Source organism: Pyxicephalus adspersus, chromosome 1 (assembly GCF_032062135.1).
Source record: "Pyxicephalus adspersus chromosome 1, UCB_Pads_2.0, whole genome shotgun sequence".
Lineage (NCBI taxonomy): Eukaryota > Metazoa > Chordata > Amphibia > Anura > Pyxicephalidae > Pyxicephalus > Pyxicephalus adspersus.
The window spans coordinates 21,778,948-21,799,184 of NC_092858.1; the positions used below are offsets into that span (position 1 = coordinate 21,778,948).

General features: G+C 39.8%; 1 protein-coding gene across 1 annotated transcript in view; it reads left to right on the forward strand.

The window, feature by feature from the left end:
• SETDB2 (SET domain bifurcated histone lysine methyltransferase 2) overlaps positions 1-20,237 on the forward strand; it is a gene marked incomplete in the record, with an annotated part of 113,751 nt that overhangs the window by 71,977 nt on the left and 21,537 nt on the right. Inside the window, 6 exon segments of the mRNA XM_072398653.1 lie at positions 4,683-4,735; positions 5,330-5,402; positions 14,541-14,572; positions 15,406-15,456; positions 17,061-18,078; positions 19,562-19,599. Coding sequence (XP_072254754.1) covers positions 4,683-4,735; positions 5,330-5,402; positions 14,541-14,572; positions 15,406-15,456; positions 17,061-18,078; positions 19,562-19,599 — 1,265 coding nt within the window.

Sequence of the window (20,237 nt, forward strand, 5' to 3'; positions counted from 1 at the left end):
ATATTTGAAAACACTTTATGAAAATGTGCTGTTCTTCCTACATCAATATATTATCGTGTGATTGTGTTTCTGCTTTGTATACTACACATGCATGAAGCCGATATACAGAAAACAATTTTGATAGTGAAAAAAGAAAAAGGGTTTTGGGTGGTGGTTAACAATGAACAGAATGGGTCCATTCATTTTCTTTTATTTTGTAGTTAGGAGGCGGCAGCGCTGACTCCTATTTTAATAGTTTAATTATCTTGCTGCAAGCAGTGTCCAGGAGCAGTTTGATGCCCCTGTTGCGTCCATAGACTTGAATTGGTGTTGCTTTCAAATGCTTAAAAATGCTTGTGGATTCCAAGTGTTTTTTACAAGTTGATTCAGTTCGCCTATTAGGCTTTTGCAGGCCTTTCCAATTGCTTGCACAGACATGCAAGTACCTGAAAAAGTGGCAGCCTGTTCAGATGTCTGCTCTCTGACAGTAGTAAATACCACAGTAAATACCACTAGTCTAAACATGCCCAAAGAGTTTTTCATGTAACAAAATAACCTATTTTGTGCTAGCATGTTTTAATTGTTATTGTCCTATTTTAATGTAAATAGTATTGGTTTGGTTATAATGCAAAAGATGTTTGTTGTGCTGTTTGCAACAGCTTGTCATAAATTATATTTTATTTCTGCTTTCAATTTATGGAGTTTTAAAGGAGGAGCAATCGTCTAAACCACAGTAAAGAATCTGTGTTAACTTCCTGTACTTTGAAAAATTATGAATCTCAAAATTAAAGAAACATGCTTCTAGAAAACTTTTTTTTACACAGTTGCAGTGTTATTTGTTTTCTGCCATAGTATGGTGTAACAAGGTGGAAGTATTTAGTGACTACAAGTGTCAGGAAGAGTTAAAGAATGATAAAAAAAAAACACCCAGACACTGCTTAAAGACGAACTAAACTGAATACTGAAAACAAAAAAATCCACTTAACTTCAATCCCCCAGGGCAGTCCGAGCCATCCGGAGGTGTCTTTCCTCAGGTCCCGCGTCGTCCCGGCATCCGTCCAAGGGCCGGCACACCAGGCGGTGCCATCTTTGCCTCTTTTTCCTGTGCCTCTTCTTTCCTTCTTCCTATGTCATCCGACCCAGGTGCGAGAACAAGTGATGTAGGTTGTAAAAAAATATTCTGATCTCACTGCACGCGCTTGAGATCGTCAAATATTTCTTTTTTCACGAAAAGGCTCCTTCTGCGTATGCCTGAGATGCCCGAGGGCACCCAAGAGCCTCCCGGGATGCGTGACGTAGGTATCCCAGGAGGCTTTGCTCTCCCATTCATTCTTGATCGTCCAGGCGATCGAGAATTAGGGTGCACTGCTGCACCCTTTTTTTTTAAATGGGTGTTGCACTTAAAAAAAAAAAATCAAACAACATAATTTTTACTTAACATAAAAGGGCTGCCTACCCTTTTATGTAAAGGGAAATTTCTGAGTTTAGGTACGCATTAATTAAAAGTTAGTACTTATCTTTATTGGATGCATAGGATGGTCCAAAACAGTGACAGTTCCAGCAGCAAAATCACACGACTCGGTTTACCCCATGGCGTGCCTATTTCCATATCATCTAACTAGGAAGAGTCAGGCAGAGAGAAGCTGGTATTTCTTTACACGTATCCAGAACATTTCAGTGTCAGCACTTAATTCTTTGATATCTGGAGTTAACAATTATACACTGATCTTAACCAATCAAATCATTTTATGACCATTGCTAGCTCATTCTGACCAAATCTCCTTGTTACAAATTATAATGTGAAAAAGCTTGCAATTGTTAGTATGAGATTATATTTTGTATATTACCAGCTGCTTTCTTTCTCATGACCTATCAGGGTATAACAACCATACCTTTCTTCTTATCAGGTCACTCCCACTCCCACAAGATAATCACAGGAGCAAAGACCAGACACTTTATGTATATTCAGTATTCCATGTTTTTGTATTGGGCTTGCTAAAATAGATTACCTCTTAGATGTGGAATATTTAGAAAGCCCTCACCATTCCTGCTACATATGGTAAATCTGTTAGACAGTCTTGTGATTTACTTTCTTTGATCACAATTCATAGGCACACTTGTCTCTGGTTTAGTAATGGATCTCCCTATGTCACCTCTTACCTTCCATTCTGCTCTGGACAATGAATTAGCATCATAACCAGTCTGATGGGCAGGCAGCTCGCCCAGGGAGGAAATCTGCTAGACCAGAAAGTAGCAGAGATGTGTGCATTACAAAAATGGCTGCAGGAATTTTTTTTTAAAACAGTATGTATATGTATTTTAACTGTGTATATTTATTCTGTTTTGCTGGAGTTGTATTTATCCCTCTATTTTTTTTAACCACAGCTTAGACTCCTCGAACCCGCGATTGCAAAAAGTCTACTCTCTCTGTAAGTATATTTTGACTAATGCATACATTTTGTGCTTTGGTAGTTAATAAACGTTCTTTTTGTAATTATATAATACATGTGAAGGAGATTTGTAGGGCTTGGTTTACTTTGCTAGCCCAACAAATGTTTGTGATATAGGGCATACTTCTGCTTGCACCTTAAGAGGCTGTAGACTCAAATGGTTTGTTGGAAGTTGTAGATACAGCAAATCATACCAACAGTAACCCTCTGGAAAAAAGCTGACATTTAATATATATATACAGTGGTTTCAGAAAGTATTCAGACCCTCTTCACAAATTTTTAATTTTGTTCTGTTGCAGCCTGATTCTACAAATGTTTTATTTCTTTTTCTTTTTTTAATTCGAATCCACATTTAGCGCCCCATAATGTTGAAGTAAAAACAACATTTCAGACATATTTGTAAATGTATGAAAAAGAAACAAAAACTGAAATATCACATTTACATACATTTTTGAGTCTTTATTAGTAAGTGGTGGAAGCAGCTTTAGCAACTGTCACAGCCGCAAGTCTTTTTGGATATAATGCAACAAGCTTTGCACACCTGGATTGGGGGAATTTCTGTCGTTCTTCTTTGCAAATGCTCCCAAGCTCAGTCAGGTTGAATGGGGACTGTCGGTGGACAGCCATTTTCAGGTTATGTTTGATAGGGTTCAGGTTAGGGCTGGGCCACTTTAGGACATTCACAGATTTATCGCTAAGCCACTTCTATGTTGACTTCACTATGTGCTTTGGTCATTGTCATGTTGGAAAGTGAACCTTCAGCCCATTCCAAGGTTCTGAGCACTGGAACAGGCTTTTATTGAAGATATTTCCGTACTTTGCTCCATTCAGCATTCCCTCAACCCTGATTGGTCATATAGTCCTTAATGCTGAAAAACACCCTCACAGCATGCTTCAGTGTCAGAATGATATTGGGCAGTGATGAGCAGTGCCTGGTTTCCCCCAAACATGTGGTTTAGAATTGAGGCCAAATTACAGTCTGAGCCCAGATCAGTGGAGAACTGCAGTTATGGTTGTCCTTCTGGAACATAGTCCCATCTCCAAAAGGGAACTCCAGAGCTCAGTCAAATTGAGCACTAGGTTTTTGTCCATCTCTCTGACTAAGGCCACAGTTTAGGAGATATGGAGGTTTGTACACAGAGCTGTGAGGATGCAGAATGACATGCAGACTTTATACACACTGGATACATTTCACAGGCAGATTTTTTTTAAACAGAAATCCGAGCTCGTACTATGAGATGGGGGCGGGCCTGCCTGTGTCTCCTTCACATGAAGGCTGAACTGTGTGCTCACCTCTCATCGGCAGCAGCAACCCTCTGAACGGATGACACAGAGCAACCTCACTGAGATCCGTGCATCCGAGGATGAGAGCTGCCGAGAGCTGGGCGGGGGATTCAAAGCAGCCGGCTAAAAACCTCTGGGGAGAACTATGCACAGGGTAACAAGTCTCCCACATATAATTCTGGCCAAACATCACAGATACTGGACAGATGCTTCCGTGGTCAAGAATTAGGTAAGCTGACTTCCTGACTATACTGAATGACCAGGCATATTCCAAGATGACAATTCCAGGACTTATTGGGCTCAACGTTAACCTATAATTTATGGTATTCTCTCTGCTGGAGGTAATGTACACACATTAAAAATGTTTTACCTGCCAACAGATTTGTAATTCTCTTCAGCCAGACAGCCTATCTATATGCCAGCACATTTGTGTAGTACAACCAGACTGGCAATGGGTGCTGTGCAGGGATGTAGTGGGGCGGTGCCCTCACTTTTTTCAGGAATAGGTATGTGGGCCTACTCTTATTTTGCAAAGAATTTTTTGGTGGTCCGCAGCTGTCCACCCCTCCGTGGGTACGGGAGAAGGACCCCATTGTGTGTGTGGAAGGGGGAGTGCACCACACACCACATCTCCCGTATGAAATTTCAGGTTTAGGACGGTGGGCGGGTTGTCTATCTGAACACAACCCGCCCACTTCCCCATAGCAAGCTCAGACCTGCGATGGGAGAGTGGGCGGGTTCTGGTATCATGACGTCACTCTCAGGGGTGTAGTGAAGCAAGCATGGATAGTACTGTGCCCCCTCTTCTATTTTTACAACTATATCCCTGGTGCTGTGCCACCAACCTCCTCATATTGAATGCTGTTACCGGTATACAGGGAATTACAGAAAGCTGGGACTACAGAATAACTGTTATTGCTGCTTGTACCTGCCTTGAGTGGAGCGTTAACTTGAATTACATTTTTACAGCTGGTTTTCCAAAAAAAAATAAGCAGCACAAAAGGAGAAGAAGTAATCCAGAGGTATGTTCATTTGCTTATTGCACTGTAACCTTATACTTTCTCCCTATTGGCAGTTAATGTCATTTGACAAGAGTTTGACTTTTCCAGACATTCATATTGAGAGCAAATCAGATGGTCATTATAGGCTTCAGTTTGCAGGAGATATCTGTTTTCCAGTTCATTTGTAGATTAGCCATCACAAAATTTTTAGAACATAGACTATGGAAATCACTGAATTATAGATACAAAACTTTGAGTTTTCAATGATGTCTTGTGTTCACTTTGTTTATTGCAGAAAGTATACAGACATTGGCCCTGATTTAATAAAGCTCTCCAAGGCTTTGGTATAGCTGGGTGATATAGAAACCTAGAATGGATCTGGGCCAAGATTAAAACCATTTGCTAGTAAATAGCAAAAACCTTTAGGAAATCCATTCCAGGTTTGCTGGTTAATAAATCAGGCCCAATGCCTTCATATGTATCACCTTGCACAAGACCAATGAATGGGTTTAGCAGTCAAAAAGCAAAAGTCAAAAGCAGCCTGTAGGTGTAAAGTCTGTATTTTAAACCTAAACTGGGAATTATCTTCTGATATGTATTTCTTTGTAATGACAGCTTAAAGCTGATCTGCTGAATATTCCACCTGATGAAAGAGAAGCTTTGTCTCAATTATACGATGCAGTTGGGGGTAAGCACATAAAATCATATCATTGTCTTTAAGCAAAAAAAACATGGTTTTTATTATTATTTACAGTTCTTTCTGTACAAGTATCACATACAGTAAAATTAAATCTAATTCCAAGAACACATACGGTAAACCTAAATCTAAATCACTCTATGGACCACAGCTCACCATAAACACATGACCACTCAGGGTAGGTCATATTAACTGTGAATCAACCTTTCCTTAATTTATGTGTATAACCCCATTGTTTTCTTTCCAGCAGTATATAACAATATTATATGTACAGGAAAAAAAAGAACTTCCCGTAGTACAAACTTTTTTCAATATTGCTGACCTCTAAAGGAATGTGGTCAAGGTTTCACAAGGGATTTAAGTTCTGAGCAGACTCACCTTGAGCTTGCTCACTCTTGGCTTGTGAAACAAATGGCTGGTTATGAGTGGAGTTAAAAAACACAGGAGTTTGAAAACAAAACAAGTTGAATCCTTAACCTCCCTGACAGTATGAATAATGAGGGTTTTTAAGTGTGAAAGCCGTACATTTAAAAATCCTCATTATTTTAAATTTCCGTACCTGCCCCAGAATCTCGCTCTCCAGCTTAAGGCTCACAAGGAGATGCCCACCCCATATCTGCTTCCCCTGGCCTCGGGTTCTCAACGTTCACACACCGGGGATGCAGATGCCGGGGATAACTGGAGGACACCAGTGGAACGTGAAAACCAGGTAACCTCAAGCCACACTTGGGAATACCGCCAGGGAGGTTAAAGTAACGTGAAGGTACTTGAAGTATCCTTAAGCTCCTGGAAAACAATAAACAATGTAACTGTGAAAATGAGTGGTAGCAAGGTGGAAGGTTTTGTTCAGTGCACAGTCTGCCATATGTATGCACAAATGGAGCAATAGCTCCTAGATTATTACTGCTGTTACAGTTGTGAGCAAGTCGCCCTTCTGGAATCTCGCATTTGTGAGCTGGAGAAGCGCACTGCAACACTGAAATCCCTGGACCACCTTGAGAGGGGTTTCTTGCTCACTTTAACAGGTAGTTAATGGCTTAGATGTGGAAGGTGAAGGCGTTAATCAGTATGAACATGTAGGCAGCTGGGTTACTGTAGTTAGAGGGCGTGGTAGGGGTTTCCAGAAAAGGAAGGCCAGCCCTGTGTTTGCATAGTTATGTGAAGATGTGCAGGTGGCAGACCCAGTGGTGGCAACTCTAGATGTTACTGCTACCCCTAACAGCCTGGAGAACAGTCCATCTAGTAGGCGTGGGGAAGGCAATACAAGACGGTGTAGACAATTGGTTGTCATAGGTGATTCTATGATCAGGACGGCTGATATAATTGTTTTTCACTTGGATCTCTTTAATCGAATGGTTTGCGGTTTCCTTGGTGCCAGGGTTCGGCATGTGGTGGACCGAGTGAACAAATTACTGGGGGGCTGGGCATGACCCAGCTGTCTTTGCATGTTGGAACCAATGACAGGATAGAAGGAGGATGGAAGATCCTTAAAAATCAGTTCAAAAAACTAGGTTTCAAGTTGAAGGAAAGGACCTCCAAGAATGTACAGTATGCTCTGGAATATTACCTGCGCCATGCGCAACACAGGAAGGGCAGAGGGGGCTTAGACAGCTAAATGCATGGCTTAAGTCTTGGCGTAAAAGGGAAATGTTTGGGTTCTTAGAGCACTGGGCTGGCTTTTCAGTGGGGTACAACCTATATGCCAGAGATGGTTTGCACCTAAATAGAAGGATGTCTGCGGTGGAGGGATATTTAAACTAGAACAGTGGGGGGTGGGACAGTTAAATAAGGTGGCAAAAAGGTCAGACAGGTCAATCACTAGTGGAAGGTGAATTGGGGATAGTTGTGTGGAGGGTTAAGGATAAATATAAGGAGCTTCCCATGTTACACCATGCTGAATCCTGGCTTTGTTCTTCACATGTATGTTCCACCATCACTCGAAAATGCATGGAGACATTTCAACCAAACTTGTCCTACAAATGAATGAGACTCATGTGAGTTCACCAGTCTTCTTTGTAGAACACTGTGCTATATGTCAGAGCTATATTTGGATGTGTGTTGGTGTTTATGTCATCACTAGGAAATGCATGGAGACATTTGCTAGACATATGACTCAGACTCATTGAGTGCAGCGCTAATGTTGTACAGCGCTGTGGTATATGTCAGAGTATATGTATGTATGTGTGTATTGCTCAGTGATTGTGTGCCTTTTGCTTACATACTTTTTTTGGACTCTTTGGACTTTTTTTACAAATTTCTGGCCTGTAATAATGCTTTTGAGAAAATGTAAGGCACATGGCCGAGTGCCGTCAAAAGCAAAAAAAATGAAACAACACCATAGACAAGAAAATCCAGAGGACAGGAATAGAAGACTTGCCACACTGTGTGAGAGAGCTATTACATCTAGAGCTTCAGAGACAGTATAACAGCATGAGGCCCGACTACAGGAAATGAGAGAAAGAGCTACTACATCTAGAGCTTCAGAGACAGTACAACAGCATGAGGCCCGAGTACAGGAAATGAGAGAAAGAGCTACTACATCTAGAGCTTCAGAGACAGTACAACAGCATGAGGCCTGACTACAGGATAACAGAGATAGAGCTGCTACATCTAGAGCTTCAGAGACAGTACAAGCTCTCCACTGGAGAGCCAATCCAGGCTCTCCACTGGAGAGCCAATCCAGGCTCACGTCCTCCTTTGCAGGCTCACGTTGCTGCACAGGAGGACTCGCGCAAGCTGCACAGGGCGCCGGACGTGAAGGAGGACTTGCGGGGACGCCGGACGTGAAGCAAGCTGCAGGTAAGTACCGGTACCCGGCATAAAAGATGACCCCCGACTTTGGCACAGATTTTTCGGGGTTAAAAAAGTCGTCTTATACGCCGGAAAATACGGTACATGAAATGAGAGAAAGAGCCAGACAATCACGTACTGCACAACATTTTAGCTTAGCATTGGAAGGATTCCACTATGATTCACATAAAGACTACTCGCAGCATGCAAGTATTACCGTCAGAAATATGGAAATGGTTTGTAGTTACTGTCAAGCCAGGAAGTTTAAATCTGAGTCCCCTGTTTTTTTTTGCAAAAAGGGAAATTCAAACTCTGCCAACCTGAAACCACCACATGAACTTTGGAATTACACATCAGCAAATACCTCAGAGTCAAAGCATTTTCTTAATAACATCAGAAAATACTACTCATGTTTCCAAATTACATCATTCAGTGCCACATGAGTTGTTCAACAGCCTGGATTTCCATCCACATTCACGGTGCAAGGGGAAATTTACCATAAAGCGGGATCATTACTACTGCTGCCAGATCAACCACCAAAATTTCTACAACTATATTTTATTGAAAACAAAATAATAGACACTGACCAGAGGTTCACCTACATCTCAGGAACAAAAATTCAGATTGTCTTAAAGTTACAAAGGATGTTTCATGAGCACAATATTCTTATAAAAACATTTAAAACAGCACTGGAACATATGCTATTAATTTGGGTTAATTTAATTTCATCGTATTTTAATTTAATTGTATATTGTACTTATACTTTTAAAACCTGTAAAAAAACATTTCTTTGATTTAACACTGTAGCTTCATTTGATTCCTTTTCCTGTACCATATACGATTGCAAAAAAAAAATACCTGGGCAACGCCGGGTAATCAGCTAGTGTGAATATAAAATATCCAAAATTTCAAAATGAAAGACAGATTGCAAAGGCAAATAAAGCAAACACCCCAATTTTTAAAAAAATATATTAATACCAAAAAGATCAGATCTGAGCATGTAGGCCCCTTAACCCCCCTAGCGGTTGACAATGGTGGAAGCACGACGTCCAGGTCTATTCATAGCCACTGATGGTGTTTGGTGGCTCTTGACTATGGATTTGAAACTTGCAAAATTAAGTCTGAATGATTCACAGGCCTCTGACTTTTTTTTGTATAGAACGTAGGCATTCCATAGGCACTGCTCAACTAGATGCCTGAAAAAATTTTTGTAATACTTCCTTTGCTGTTTCCTCATCGCTCCCATGGTGGTATTGTACTCAATCACCACCTGTGGCTTAATCACTTCTTTCCCACGTTTTGTGTGTACCAGAACGGTGGAGGCATCATGGACAGTACTCATCAGGCACACATCTTTTGTGTCACGCCATCTTAGGGCCATCATCTCGCCTTTCTGCCAGGGAACAATTTCTCCTGTCTTCAGCTTCCCCTATGCAAACAGTGCTGGCAGGTTGCGCCGGTTAGCCCTAACGGTTCCATACGCATCTGTTCTGTGTCGCAGAAGGAACTCATAAAGCTCTGGAGATGTGTAGAAATTGTCAGTTGTGACACAATAGCCCTGACCTAGCAATGGCTCTATGAGAGATGGCACTGAAGATGTGGCCAATCCATAATGGCTGTATCTGGGGTTGAACTGTGTCCCTTTTCCAGTGTATAGCACCGTATTCCAGATGTAGCCAGATGAAGATTCACACAGCATATAGGTTTCACGCCAAATCGTGCCCTCTTTGACGAAGTGTACTGCACCCAGCTGAGCCTCCCCTTGTAAGCCTTTAGACTTTCATCAATGCTGACATCTCTTTCTGGCACACAGGTTTGCTGAAAATTTTTTAGAATCATTTGAAAAACTTCCCAAATTTTCTTTTGGTGCAGGATGGGTAGTTTCATCAAATTCTTCATTGTTTGCAAAGTGCAGGTACTTCATGATGAGGGAAAAGCAGTATGCATGCAAGCAGGCATGACTGTGCCATAGAATGGAGTGGCAATCATTTTGTTCTTGGACCAGTACCACTTCTGCACAAGTTTGCCCACAACCCCCTGCAAGATCACCAAGCTCAAAAACAGCCAAATGTCATCCTTGGTCACAGGTTCCAACTTTCTGCTTCTTGCAAACCTCAGGTATGGAGCATCTTGTTGTTGTCCAGCGTACCTGCTGAAAACAAAATAAAAATTTTTTTTAGGATATGTGCTTTTATAGTGTGAAGGTAATATGTTAGCAAACAAAGAGCAGCATATATGTTTGCATAAAGAAAGCAAAAAATTTCAAAAGTTAGCAAACACAGAGCAGCATACACGTTGGCATAATAAAATTTAAAAAGTTAGCACAGAGCAGCACACATGTTGGCAAAAAAAAATAAATTTGCAAAAAATTTCAAAAAGTTAGCAAACACAGAGCAGCACACATGTTGGCAAAAAACATTAGCAAAAAATTTCAAAAAGTTAGCAAACACAGAGCAGCACACATGTTGGAAAAAAAATAGCAAAAAATTTCAAAAAGTTAGCAAACACTGAGCAGCATACATGTTGGCATAAACATTTTTTACAAATTTAGCACATAGAAGCACACATGTTGGCAAAAAAAATTAGCAAAAAATTTTTAAAAAGTTAGCAAACACAGAGCAGCATACATGTTGGCATAACAAAATTTAAAACGTTAGCACAGAGCAGCATCCATGATGGCAAAAAATTTCAAAAAGTTAGCAAACACAAGAGCGGCTTACCTGTTTGTCTCCGCAACAATTTTTTCGATAACTTCATCGGTCAAAAACAACTTCAGGTTTGCCAGGGGGTCGTCGCATTCACCCTCAATTTTCATCCCAGGTGCGCCGGTGAATGGAAACCTTGGCGGTGCTGCCTGGTCTGCATCAAGGTCAATAGGACACCATGTGCGCACAGCACTGACCTCAGGTCCAGAATCGTCGCTCAGTTCACTTTCGCTGTCCAATGACAAATTTCCTGGTCAATCGCTATCGCTCAATTCCACAAAGGACTCCTAATCGCTATCGCTGCTTTCGAATTCCTCCAAAACAGCGCTTGCGCCGGTGAGATGCCTTTTGGATGCCATGTGGTCTCCAGCAATAAGTCAGGAACAATCAAAGACAAAGTGATCAAATGATACATTCAGGAAGTGATCAAAAAGTCATCAAAAGATCAGATCAAGGTCAGGGATAATAGTGGGCAAAATGTAAATCAGGGCACTGGGCAATGATGCTTGGTGCACTACAATATGTATTTATACTTTTATTATATGTTTTTATGTGTTTTTACTGTAAAAAAAGCAGATTAAATTTACAAGCAGATTGGTCTCTGGGTGATGCGGTAGGGGATGTCCCCGCTGCTGTCCTGCTCGCATCTCCCGGAGGCTGATCTCCGGGTGATGCGGCAGGGGATGTCCCCACTGCTCACTCTCCTGCTCGCATCACCTGGAGATCAGCCTCCGGGAGATGCGAGCAGGACAGCAGCAGGAGCAGATTCAGGGGGTGCTGCCAGCGGGAAATTTCCCGCTGGCATCACCCTCTGGATTTACTATTGGTGATCGCATCTGCAGTTAGATGCGATGCACCAAGCAGAAATCCTGCATGGTGCATCGCATCTAACTGCAAATGCGTACATCGGGGTGGTGGGAACCTGGGCGGTATTTAAAAGCAGATTACTCGGTAATCTGCTTTTAAATTTCCCGCCCGGCCACGCCCCCGATGGAGAAGCGCCCCGCCATCACAGCGGGATCGTGAGATCGCTGCTGGAGCGCGGGGAAAAGGTAAGAGAGACCCCCAAAGTTACCCCAAGTGTGACTCGGGGTTACCGCTTTTTGCATTTTTTTCCCACCCCGAGTCACACTCGGGATTACCGTTAGGGGGGTTAAAGGATATCTCTGGGGTGGTAACTGGGGATAAAGAAAAGGTGGATTTTTTTTTTTAGCTCTGTTTACACAAAAGAAAATGGCAGAGCTCAAATGCAAATTGATAATAGCAATGTCACTGCTTTAAATGAGTTACAATGGCTCAAAATTGATATGATTGGGAAACATTTGGGCAAAATTAGGGTTGACAAGGCACCAGGACTTGATGAATTACATGCACCTGTCTTCAAAGAGCTGAGCTCAGTTATTTCAAATCTATTATTTCTAATTTTTAGAGACTCCTTAATCACTGGCATGGTACCAATAGATTGGTGTAAGGCCAATGTTGTTCCTATCTTCAAAAAGGAAAGTTATTACCAGGTAACTACAGTCCGGTTAGTTTAATGTCCATAGTTGGAAACGTCCCAGAAAGTTTAATAAAAAAGCACACAGAGGAGTTTCTGCTAGAAAATAATATTATAAGTGATAGTCAGCTTTGCTTCAAGAAAGACCGAAGTTGTCAAACAAATGTACTCTCTTTTTTGAGGAAGTAAGTAAACAGGTATACAGCGGGGTAGCAGTTGATACAGTGTACTTTACAGTACTACAACTTTGCTGAAACATTTGACACAATTGCCCACAGACAGGTAATATGTAAGTTAGGGTCAATAGGTTTAAAAAAGTCAACCTATAAATGGATAGAGAAGGTCAGCAAACTTTTTTGGCCACTAGGCCATTTCAGGGGTAGGCAGGAGCACACTAGGCTCCGCCCCCACCGGGTACGCCCCCTGAAGGGAAATACCTCTTCTCCGCAATGCATACGGAGGAGAGGAATGTTCCCTATTTACCCCGGCGGTGGAAGTGTTATTGCCAGCCGCGGTAAATAGGGAACAGAACCACAACACAGAGGCTCAAGAGCCGCATGCGGCTCCAGCTCCGGTAGTTTGTTTGGGGCGTTAGGCCGGAACAAACTACCGGCTAGGCCGTATCTGGCCTAAAGAGCGTAGTTTGCCGACGTCCGTTCTGAGGTTATGCGTGGTACCCCAGGGTTCAGTGCTGGGACCTTTACTGTTGAACATCCTAATAAATGATACAGAGTTTGGGATTTGCAGATGACACCAAACTATGTAATGGAATTAAGTCCATACAGGATGTCTATAATCTGCAAGCAAACCTGGACGTACTGTTTGATTGGGAAGCCAAGTGGCAAATGACATTTAATATAGATACATGTAAAGTTATCCACAGAAATAGAAAAGGATCTGGGGATTCTGGTAGGTCATAGACTTATTAATAGCATGCCATGGCAAGCTGCAATATTTAAAGCAAGCAGAGTACTTTCTTGTATTAAAAGAGGAACAGAGATAGGCACATAATCCTGCCCCTGTACAAAGCATTGGTCAGACCACATCTGGAATATGCAGTCCAGTTTTGGGCACCAGTTCATAAAAAGGACATTGTGGAATTGGAGAGATTGCAGAGAAGGTGCAACTAAACTAATAAAAGGAATGGGGGAGCTCAGCTATGAGGAGAGATTACCCGAACTGAATCTATTTTCCCTTGAGAAGAGACATTTAGGAGTCGATATGATTACCCTGTATAAATATATAAACGGTCTTTATAGAGAACTCTCTTACCAGTTATTCACTGACTCATTAAAAAGATCATTAAAAAGAACAAGAGAGCCCTCTTTGCGTTTGGAGAAAAAGATGTTTATTCTTGGGATAAGGAAGGGATTCTTCACTGTAAGGGCTGTGAAAATGTGGAATCGTCTCCCCAGGAAGTAGTTTCAGCAACTACTATAGATTGCTTTAAGAAAAAGTTGGATGCTTTTCTAAATGTATTACTATAGATCTATAAATATATAACTGAGTATTAAGGCTTTAAAGTAAAGATAACAGAGACTGTTAACCCAGGGAACATCCGATTGCCTCATGGAATCAGGAAGGAAATAGTTTCACCTGTTGGAGCAAATTGTACCAGGGTTTTTGTGCCTTTCTCTGGACCACCTATGTTCACAGGATCTGGGATATGTTTATTTTCCTAGTGGTTTAACTTGACGGACACTTGTTTTTCAACCTGACCTAAAATTTAACTGTGTAACTATGTATGTAACAAACTTTTTTCAATATTAAAATCATTTCAGAAGCTTAATCCAAGTGCAAACAGTTCAGTGGGGTTGATTTACTAAAGAAATATATGCTTGCAATGGGTATTTAACTTATTTAACGTATTCAATAGGGTACAACTCTACTGACTACAGCCAATCAATCATGTTTAAAAAAATTAGTTCAAGAAATATTATTTTTTTCAGATTTCATTACACATGATTGCTTTTTTTGCAATAAAGAAAGAATAGTTTTATCACTTTTGTTCAGTCAAAGAATTATTTTATGGCCCTATTGGTTAAATAGACTTCTCAATTGAATGAGAAAATGGATACGTGTACAGCCTTAAAATCCTAACATTAATTTATATTTTTCATTTAAATCTTTTTTCAGGTTCAATTCCCATGTCTCAAGAAATGCATGATGTAAGTCATCGATTTGATATTATTATTGCCATAGGAAACATGGGAAAGATTTTTCTTAAATTCCTTTCTTAAAATCATCTTCTAATGTTCTAATGGACTTAACAACACTCTTTTTTTTCAATAAAAATCTATTAGTTTTGTGAATTTAACCTTATGAAGTTTGAAGACAGTATAAAGGCAAACATGCACTTATGTAATAAATGTTTATTTGTGCAACTATTTATAATATTACGACTAATATACTGCATATATATATATATATATATATATATAAATATATGTAAACCTCAATTGAGAGATTTTTTTTATAAAAAATTGACACCAAACCATTATAATTTTCCTAAAAGAAACAATAAAGTTTGCTTATTAGAGTACGCGGGTTGCTGGACGGCATTCGGCCAGATCGGCCAGGCAGCCTTGGGCCGGAACTACTGGCTAGGCCGTATCTGGCCTAAAGGCCAGAGTTTGCTGAGCCCTGCTAAATAGGATAAAATGCAAAGTCCCGTGAGTTTGTATCCCAGAGTAGAATATCACAATGATGCCCAGGGTTAGCAGGTCATGTTATATTTGCAATTCACCATCCATCATACCCTTTTTTTTATTTATTATTTGTGTGTGTAACTTACAATTACCAAATTAACGTTTTCAGCCAAGTTTTAAAACCTCTTCCCATTCCATTGGGGTATTAAGCCTGGTACTATGACATGTCCAGAAATTACTTGGAGAAGCAACCCCTTTATAAGTTTTTTTTTTAATTTTTTCATTAATTAGTCTAAAAGATTTGTTATTAAATAATGTTATTGTGATATTTTTTTTCACAAATGTATTTTCAGGCTGAGCAAACTGAAGATGCTTCCAGAATAGTTGTGGAAAACAATCTTGAGGTACATAACACATGCTCATGTTCATTCTTTGCCATATTTTTCCATCAAACCCTTTGGAGATTTACTTAGTAGGCAGTGGGCTTAGAAGTACTCCATCACTCTCTATTGAGCTCTAGGGTGAAAAAAGCCAAGCGTTCCTCCTACAGCAATGCTGGGGATGGAAGGACATATAGTTATTAACATACCAAACAGAATTGAAATAAGGCAGGGGACGCACTCACATCAACTCAAAATATTGATTAGATGTAAGACTTGTTTGGTTGTTCAGCAATTTTAACAAGTATGGTAAGATCTTTAATGTGAACCTGTAGCCAGGTTATTGACACATTATTGACAAACAATAAAAGTTTAAAGCAAACTTAAATCGACCCTTGTACCATTAGGCACTGTGAAACAGCTAATCTCCCCCTTTCTTTGTTTATTATGGGCTTTGAATTGTTCACAAAATACTTTGTACCAGACTTAAGACTTATGGTGTAATCTATGATGATACATTTCTCCAGAGTGTCTGCAGCTATAGAGTTCAGTGAAAGCTTAGTTTAAAGATCATTTACTAAGTGTTAGTAATATTTATATGTCTGTAGCCTGCCCACATGTGTACTACAATCTTAGTTCTGCCCATCTGTAGCTATTCTAAAAGCAGCATTAAATGGGCATCTGCCAGGCAATTATGAACTTTGTTTCTACAATTGTGTCCTGAAGCACAGATGTTACTGCATATTTTCCTTCCATGTTATCCTTTCCTTTGGTATGAAAAAAGAAATCATAAAATTATAATTCCCTTTATCCAGCACTTTCCACTTTATCCATTCTTGCCAATGGCCCCCTGCTCAGGGTTTGTCACAATTTATATTTTGTAGAATTTGATTTAAACTGGGTATTCAATAATTAGTGCTAGTGATCCTCTGATTGTGCTTACAGAAACTTAGTAGTGCATCTTTCCACAACAGATGAGTTGACTTTTCACACTTTCACGTACCTGAAAATGCCACTATCATTATGAGGACAAGACAAATGCTGCGTTTTAAACATTTAAAAAAAAAATAAAAAACATTTTACAGGGAATATATTTAAACATGCTGGATTTGCATGTTTTGGGGGTCCTAAAAGCCTATTTTTACAGTCATAACATTAGTACTAATAACAATGTGTTATTTACCATAGTTGGTAAATGCCATGTAACCTAAGGTTATGGTGTGGAATATATGAGGAGAGTGAGATGTCTGAAGAAAATGTTTGCCAGCACCGGGAAAACATACAAAATGTATGTAAGTCAAAATTTTAGGGGTTTTTTTTGACTGTTTTCCATTTTTGGAAGAACCGATCTTTTTCCATTCTTTGATAGAACCATATCAAAATGAATCAAAATCTTATTATTTCACCATGTTGCTTTTTTTTGGTGTAAGCAGTGTACAATCTATTCTTTGCAATGCAGTGTCTCCAAATAGCATCACCCCTCATTATAAATGCACATTTGTTGGAATCTAATTTGTAACATTCAGTGCAGTTAATAATGGTAAAATAAAAAAGACAAAACATGCATCTAACCTGATAAGATGTGTTTTCCTAAAACAAAAAACTATTTTTACTAATGTATTTTACAGGATCAAATGGCACAATCAGATGACAGTAATCTTACGTTTGCCACATCAGAGTCTTCAATGTCACCACAGACTCCAGAGGGCAAGTATTCCAGTGCTGCCACTTATGTATATGATAGCCCAAGCACTTCACAGTCTCCTGGACTTCCTTCTGGAATACCGAGTTCTTCATCAAGACAACCTAATAACTGTACAAACAAAGTAATAAATACGGATGATACTAGGTACAATATGGGCCATCAAGCAGATGCTGAGAATGGTAGTAAAAGGTCAACTTCTAGTGGTTCAGTCTTGAGATCGGAACAGCCTGCAGATTCTGCTGATGGTAAAACAAAGCAAAGAACGGAACCTAAAGATAAATCTAATGGGAAAGATAAGTCAGATGAGTTCACAAGTACCAAGGACAAGTCTTCGAGCTCCAGAATCACAAGCAAGTTGTCACTGCTAATGAATAAAAAAAGCAAACCAACTATGCATTCTACCCAAAAAAAAGAAAAAGATTCTGTGCAGACAAATTCAGGAAGTACAATGAATATTAATGCAGCTAGACGTTTAGATTTTCCAAATGAGCAAGCTCAATTTACAAACAATTCATCGAGGAACAATCAAGAGGAACCGTTTAGATCAGATGAAGAGCCCACAAGAAATACTAGTACTGCAGGAGCATTGATGCACACAGTAAACACTCATAATTCCGATCTTCCTAATTTACAGACTGCAAAGGTCCCCAGAACACAAGACCAGTCAGAAGCCCATCTCTCAGCCTCTAATTCTGGTTCTGGTTCAATAATTGGGCAGCCTTCATGTTCTTCCCTTGTCCAGAATAAATACACAGAAATGTCAGCAAGCACTCCTAATGTCAAGGAGACCTTTCACAATAATAAAACACTGAGAGAAGAAATATCTGCTTCTGGAGAAGAAACCCCATCAACATCTGCTGGTATCAGAAGTGGCAAAATATCAGGGACACAGCATGTCACCCCACAGGACGTAAAAAAAATTGCAGCTCAGCTAAAGCAAGGTATGTTGTGTGCTTTATCTTCTATAAATTCTACAACTTAAAGAGGTCTATTTAATAAGCAGTGAATTAAGCATTCATTGAAATATGCCCTGGTGAAGAATCATTTACTGCCATTAATCTGTGAGATTCTCCAAAAGAAAATGTCAGATTCCCTGTTTTATATAGACCCCTAAGGGTATGTGTGAGTAAAATAAAAAAACAGTACTTCTCTGCAATCCTGCACACTTGGCTAATTTATTTCCATAAAAATGCACAGAATAGAGAAAAGTTATGTTTATCTGCCAGAAACCTATTGTGATCCTAAACTTCCTGCAGTAAGCTAACAATATACAGATATCCCTAACAGTGTGATTAGCCGTATTCAGTTCTCTTGTGCTGAACTGCAAGACACATTCCCCTCCTCTTAGCTTCATAACATAAATGGTTGAGAGTTTGTAGTCTAAAGAGGATAACTAGGAAGAACTGCTTGAATTTTTATTAAAGCTGAGGTGGAATGCACAGGAATTCGGAGTTTATGGCAGATCAATGTGTATCCATTAAGGGAAAAAATACAGGTAGTCCAAACGAGACAGGGACTGTTGGTTTGTTTTAAAGTTGAATTTGTATGTAAGTCGGAACATTATTTTAATAAATGCAATTAGGACAGATGTTTGTCCCAACAAATTATTAGGCAGCATGGTGTCAGTTACTGTATAAAATACTCACTGTGAGTTAATCACAAAGCAAAAAGAAAATTCTTTATGGAGCCTAGACACTCATTAACATCTGAAACAAGCTGTGCTTTGATATACAAGAAAAAACAGCTGCAGAGTTTGCCTTGGTCATTAAAGAGTTACAAGAGGCTGCAGAAAAGCTCAGTCCCATTAGGTCATGTACAATCCCAGCTGTGTTTAGCAAAAGATTTCTTCAGCAAGTCATGCAAACTGCCCCTCCCCCTTCAAGCCACCATTCTGCACACAGCAAACGGGGAAGCCCTATTCGTATCTAGGAGGCACCTGTATGTTGGATGTCTTTAACCCGGGGACTACCTGTACACATTTTTTTATATATAAAGGGGGGATTGCTACATTGCAAATTCATGCTAGTTTTAATGGGGCCCAGTACAGATGTACCTTTGCCACCCCCTTTTTTTTTTGTTGCCTTACACTTTAAACAGACCATGGGCCTAACTGTGGTTTGGACACTTAGGGCACCTCCACACTTTTATATGTAAAATGGACCATGCAGCACATGCTTTGGTGTGCTAGATTGCTATTCTTTATACATTACACCCCAAGTGTAACTGTGAATTACTGATAATCCAACCAACAAAGCATAATTTAGTTTGTAAAGTAATAACTAGTGCATCAGATGCATTGCAACTATTGTAATATTTGCACCCTTTCCCCCATTTTTGATTTTTACTGTTGGATCTGTTTGCTGGCTTGCATGCATTAACTGTGTGTGTTACTCACTTCAGTATTTGTGTTTTTGTTTATTTTAGGAAAGTTTACCAAACATTTCCTGGATATTACTCAACATGTAAGTAATATATTACAAATCCAAATTTTTAATTTTGACTACCGGTACATTCCTCCTGCTGCCAGCTTTATTTTAGATGGTGCTTGTGATAGCAATAAAGGTAAAGAAAACCTGCCACGTGTGACAGTTATATAAAGTAGATACCCACTAAAAGAAGATTTGATTTACTTACCTTTATGGTGGTCCATTTTTTGAAAAACTATGGCTTCCCTTCTGTATATTGTAAGAATTGCCCTGTTTGATGGGTTGAACTGCCTACTGCTGTTTATCACTCGCTGTGGTTTCTCCCAATGGCTCTTGTTTTGAAATATATAAGCCAGTGGCAGAAAACACAGTGAGAAATTGGACCACACAGCTAGACAGCAATGTAGCAGCAATTTTTCCAGAAAAGCCATTGTAAGTGAGTCTTTTTCAGTAGTTATCTTCCTTTTACAACTGCCACTCTGCTGACATTTTTTCTTTAAATTGAAAAAAGAAAGTACATTTGAGCTCCCCCACACCCATGTGTGGAGCAATAATTCAGGGGCCAAAGCCCATCTATAAAGGGCATTAAAATTATGCCAATTGATAATTTGGGGTATTTAGAATTTGTTGCCATATTGCAGGTAAATGCATTTTAAGGCTTCAGTATCTATTTA